Raw genomic sequence first — 6,000 nt, 5'->3', positions numbered from 1 at the left:
GGCATTAAAATACTTAGTATTACCATTTCTATTAACGTAAAAACATCAGAAAATCTTAAGCTGTCTTTGTTTTAAGGCATAGTATTTTGGCATTTGCAAGAATTTGCCTGGTAATGGTTGATTCCATTAAGTTAACTTGAGAACTTGCCATCATTTGCTTTTTACCTTTTCACACAGTGCAAGTTGTGGTGGCTCTTTCCTTCTCTCATAGCAGCAAGCCGATTCTGCTATTTTTTATAGCAGCATACTTCAGGAGTGGAGAGGGAGAGAGTGTGTCAATTATAAATAATTACAACTACAGTGTACAATTCTATTTGCCTGTCAGTGTTTAAGTTGACAGCACACCATTATATGTCTCAAAAAAAAAAAGTACATAAAATCTCTACACAAAAGCAAATAAAGACATTCTTTCAAAAAGAAATAAGTGCAAACACCTAAAACAGGCAACTGAAGCAACTGTTGTAACCTGTAGAGAAACATAAAACATTTATAAAAGGACAAAATATTTTTATAAATAAAAAATAATGTTCTCTACTTCTGAAACACTGAGTAAAAACAATAAACTTCTAAGTGCAGACTGTTTTTAGGGACCCAAGTACCATGTTATTTGTTTAAACAAAATGGAAAAATTTCAAACACATATACAAATCACCAGATTAATTTATATGACCCCCCCATATAATTTAAAAAGAAAATATTAAATTATTATTTAGTACTTTTTAGAACTACTTTATAACCAACATGATTTAAAGGGCATAGTGCAATATTTAGGTAGATGTGACATACAGTGTAGATACTGTATTCTTTGCAGCTATAACTTACTACTGTTTCATATTTCATACTTAAACATCAAAATTGTTCTTTATGTTAGCTGTAAATAACAGGAAACAACACTGGCTTCTAGACACCCTGTATAGGTATAAATATCTACATTTAAGCTTTAAAAATGAAAATAAATTATAAAAAGACTTTCCAATTTACAAAGTCTTCTTGCTCCTACATACTGTACAATACATTCAACAAAACTCTCAGCTCTTCTGAGATTTATGAAGAAAATACTGACTCTTTACTAATAAGGAAAAAAACCTTTATCAATGCTTTTTGTTTTTAGTACTATGCTCAAATAAATACATTTAACACTGTAGTTAATTTTATAGTTTTTGAAAAATACCAAAAATTAGTAGTGCAACTTTCTCTCCTTCTTTTCAATTTCTTTCCACTGTATTTCTTTGTAAATGGTAGCCTAAGTCAGTCAGCACATAGGCAAAAGTACTTCATAAAACCATGTGTGCTTCCCATACATAGACTAATTACAGAAATCACACATACTCATAACCTATCTGTAACAAAACTGCAGCATCAAGAGAGTAGGAACATACATCTTCTGAAGAAAATATGTGAGAATTTACTTTTAGGATATTTATAACATTCTAACACGGTTTTCCCATCTTGTTCTTTTAAAAACAATTTTTAAAAATCTCATCTCTTAAAAAATTAACTATGAAATTACCAACCCCTTACTTAAGTGGCTGAGCATCATGCCTGCCCAATATGAAAAAAGATGCAAACCGTTTTAGGGTTATATTAACACTTTAAAAACAATTATTTGACAAAAATTTCATTGCAACCTAATTTAGTACAGAATACAGTAAAAGTAGGGCATTTCATCAATTTTAATAACAATTACAGTATGAGAGCTCTTGAAGTACTGTTGGTAGCTGTGTAGGTGCTCAAATATCTTCTTGCTTGTTCAGTCATGATAAGTTGGTCTTCCGTCTTCCCATAAACCACTGTTTCCCATTCACAGTTTGACTATGAAAGAAACATTAATAGTGATGTGAAGATTACTAAAATAACTATCCATTCCACTTTACAATTCATTACACTTTTAAGTCAATTATTTCAACCAAATGGATATTTAATGATAAATAATCACCGTAAAAAGTTTTGATGATGGCACTGTGATACTTCTTATTAAACAATGTTTTAAAAATACATACTGAAATATTTATGGTCAATTTTTTTAAGTCCATCTTTTTCTCTTTTTTTAATTAATTAATTTTTATTTTTAAAGGTCCATCTTTTTTAACTACCTACATTGTTCATAGACCTGTGGAAGCAATTAAAAATTCTCTACCCACAACCCCACAATTCAAATCAGTCTTAACACAGAAAGAAATGTCAAGTCTTTATTGCTTTAAAATTTTGCTAAGGATTTAAAGAGAGGATGTAATGTCAAAAAATGAGCCAAGAATGCTTTATGTTTTGCAAATTAGGAAATATATTCATAATACAAGATCAAGTTTGTGTTTGCTTCCTTGGTTTTCTTCCTTTATTATAAAGATTACTACATTATAGGTATGACCGGCTACATAATATATTTTCCTAAAAAGTACTGTGTTGAACACTGGGAAATCAAACCATTTAAAATGGACTAAGAGAATGTGCTACATGGCTCTTTGAAGGGCAGCAGCTAAAGACAGAGATGAGATGGCAACGTCTGATTGTCAAAGATGTTTTCAAGGACTGCTTAAATGTCAGGAATGCTAGTGCTGCCGTCACTGTGGTATAAAGAAGATAACTTCTTCCTCAATGAACTCTCAAACTAGCTGGTTTGAATTCTTAAGATAATGTAGTAAAAAATCTTCCAGTCCTCATTTACAGCGACATAATGGCTGCATAGCAACAGAAAAAAAGAATTTTGTTTTATAACTTCTGAGCCAAAAAGTTCACTGGAAACAACTGTACCAACAAAATCAAGCTGAAACTGCTTCCAACCACTTACCCTTTCAAGATAGCAATTAGGGCTACACATATTTGTTACAGAAGAGATGCCAGAAGGAGACTTAGGTATCTTTAGTTTAAAAATGAAATCGTGCTTAAGAAATCAAGAGAAGAGACTCTGGCTACAACTTCAATTGTTTAATTTATATGTGCTCTGATGAATGAGTCTCTCAAAAACCCAAATTTAGTTTGAGTGACAGAATAATGATGAATGTTTAGTTACTGTTATAGTCAGTTTTGAATCTAAAAAGAAAAGGTATAGTTTGTGATCAGTAAGTCCAAAATGATAACTGAATAAACAACAACAAAAATCACTGAAAGAAACTTATAAATTCATACCTGAAGGTTCTTTTCCAATGTGACAACTTTAGAAGTGTTAGGGTTTGGTTTCTTTTTATTAAGTGTATATGTTTTGTTGGTTGAGTTTATATCTTGTTTTTCAGGAGTCAAGTTGCACCTATTGTCATGTATTTCCAATAATGGTATCATTAATAAAGATGTTGTAAATATATTTTCTGACTAAGAGAGAAAAAAGAAAGAGGAAAATAACCAATTCAAAAATGGAGACAAATAGAGGGACTACTGAGTAAGTGGTGGTGGAAGCCCTGTTCATTTCCTTCGAAGAAAGCTTTTGGCTCCAACGAAATTTCTAGTAATGTAGTAAAATTAAATATTTCAGAAATTAACCAAAGATAAATATTGAAATTTAAAGTTTTGAGAACTACCATTTTTTGACATCATACATAAGAGAGCAAACTCCTCTCAAAACAAAACAAATATAAAAAGCAAGAAAGTAAATAAAATATTCTCTACAATTAGTAGTTTCTTTCTGAAGTAAGCAATATAAATACTAAAGGAAACTCTTTATCAATCTCTAATGCACTAACCACACAATGAGTAAGAAACAAGAACCGGCAGGACTTAAAGCAATCATCTTAACAACAACAAAAAAATTCTTCACAAACCTGCATGTCTGAAATATCTTCAGTCAATAGTTGAGTACCTGGTTCTTCTTTTTCCCAATTATCTAAGACTAGTGATTTTCTGACTTTCTTTACAGAAGCTGTATGCTAGAATGAATAATTTACAATAGAAACATTATGGCAAAGTCACTTTTATTTTTAAAATAAAGACTTTTATTAACAATAATATTGTAAGATTACCTCCTGTTTGCAGCTTTTGTAAGCAGGTTCATCTTCCTCTTTGAGGAATATATCTGTTCCAGTTTCTTCTTTTAAAACTTCCCGAATATCTTCTTCCAAGAAGGCAAGTGGCTGTGACTAAATTGTTTTTAAGAGAGTTATTAAAGAGTCTTTTATAGAAATTTCCTTTTCCCCCATGTATACATCTTTAATACTTTTTCATTATTGGCATAATTTTCTCCCAGTCCCTGTAGATACTTAAGTTGAATGAATTAAGTAATCAGTTTTATGGCAAAAATAATACTGCACATTGCAAGCACTGAATGTAGTGTGACACTTTGTTCACTCTACGCTTCATTCTAGGCTTCCTCCTCCTGGGGAACCTACTGTAGCTCCTGCTTCAATCAGGAGCCTCAGAATTAAACAGCTAAGAGATTATTTCCCAAATATTTTTATATAAAAATAGGAAAAATAAGAAGTAAAGAACAAATTGGGACTATACTAGTTCTCCTTATTCTACTTTTATTATACTTATTATATTATTATTACTAGTTAACATGTTTCTCTTACCACTGAATGTGTGAGCTACTTAAGAGCAGTGAGCACATCTTTTTCATTTTTGTGTATATCTCTGTACATCTAGCCTCAAGCTTGGAGCTGAGATAGTGTTCAAGAAGTAGTGTGTGGTGTGTCTATGTGGGTATTAGAAAGAAACTTGAGTATGGGCTGAATAGTGAAATAGTCTCAAAATATTATTTACCTAGCTTCCAATCAAATATCTAGGTCTACCATGTAAGTCAGAAAAATGGTTGGTTTGTTTTAGAGAGAGCGCACACATGTGGGGTGTGGAGCATAGGGAAAGGGAGAGAGAGAAACATAAGCAGGCTCCATGCACAGACCCACTTGGGGTTCAACCTCAGGATCCTGAAACCATGACCTAAGCCGAAATCAAGAGCTGGATGCCCAACTGACTGAGCCACCCAGGCGCCCCCGGGAAAAATGTTTTTAATTATATCAAATGACACCCATCATACCCCAGATCTGCTTTAAAAAAAAAAAAAATTAATCACTAAAGAACAAACTGACAGCACAGAATGACCAGCAGCTTATATTACCAGTCAACAAAACTAGGGAGAATAACATTTATGTATAAATGAGATTTCACAGCACTTACAAAAGCTTTAATAATGGAAAGAGAATTTTTCAAGTGCTTGCATCTACAGCCTGAGACATGCAGGAATTATATCAGTATTTCCATGTAATGCTCCAAGAGCTTTTGTTTTAAGGATTATATTTCACAAAGAACATTGATTAGGTACTCTTTTAAAAAAAAAAAAATCTATGATTTGTTTCTCCCTCATAAGAATACAAATGTCCTAGAGAAGTGCCTAAGACACAGATGAATTCATTCACTACCAAGAATTATTCTTTTTTTTTCTTAAGATTTTATTTATTTATTTTAAAGAGATAGCACAAGTAGGCAGAGCAGCAGGCAGAGGGAGAGGCAGAAGCAGGCTCTCCACTGAGCAGGGAGCCCAATGCAGGACTTGATCCCAGGACCCCGGGATCATGACCTGAGCCGAAGGCAGGAGCTTAACTGACTGAGCCACCCAGGCATCCAAGAATTATTCTCTTAATTGTCCTAATGTGACAAAGAAAAGAACTACTGTACTTAATACTTGTGTTTGATACTACCAAAATTTAGATTTATATTTAAAGAATTTCCAGAGTTTTTAGTCTTTTGAATGATCTTCAGCAAACATTAGAAAAATCAATGTTTATTAAGAAAACAACAGATAAGTCAAGCAGAGAGAGTCAATTATCATATGGTTTCACTTATCTGTGAAGCATAACAAATAGCATGGAGGACATGGGGAGTTAGGAGAAGGGAGTTGGGGGAAATTGGAAGGGGAGGTGAACAATGAGAGACTATGGACTCTGAAAAACAATCTGAAGGGTTTGAAGAGGTGGGGGGGTGGGAGGTTGGGGGAACCAGGTGGTGGGTATTAGAGAGGGCATGGATTGCATGGAGCACTGGGTGTGGTACAAAAACAATGAATACTGTTATGCTGAA

At 33.0% G+C, this 6,000-nt stretch overlaps 1 protein-coding gene across 2 annotated transcripts in view; it reads right to left on the bottom strand.

Annotated features, from left to right (window-relative positions):
• Window positions 1-552: 552 nt before the first annotated feature.
• Window positions 553-6,000, bottom strand: part of LOC111155433 (MYB proto-oncogene like 1) — a 38,492-nt gene continuing 33,044 nt past the window's right edge. The window contains exons 13-16 of one of the 2 annotated variants that reach the window (XM_022515587.1): window positions 3,948-4,064; window positions 3,750-3,854; window positions 3,124-3,303; window positions 553-1,812 (exon numbers count right to left, since the gene is read on the bottom strand). In XM_022515587.1, coding sequence (XP_022371295.1) covers window positions 1,684-1,812; window positions 3,124-3,303; window positions 3,750-3,854; window positions 3,948-4,064 — 531 coding nt within the window. In that variant the 3' untranslated portion in view covers window positions 553-1,683. The remainder of the gene's footprint in view (window positions 1,813-3,123; window positions 3,304-3,749; window positions 3,855-3,947; window positions 4,065-6,000) is intronic. The other variant, XM_022515588.1, reaches the window with a different exon arrangement.

Source organism: Enhydra lutris, unplaced genomic scaffold (assembly GCF_002288905.1).
Source record: "Enhydra lutris kenyoni isolate GAN:26980312 unplaced genomic scaffold, ASM228890v2 scaffoldscaffold41, whole genome shotgun sequence".
In the NCBI taxonomy this organism is placed as follows: domain Eukaryota; kingdom Metazoa; phylum Chordata; class Mammalia; order Carnivora; family Mustelidae; genus Enhydra; species Enhydra lutris.
Note: the sequence above shows the minus strand (reverse complement) of the source record. Positions and strands in the feature narration are given on the sequence as shown.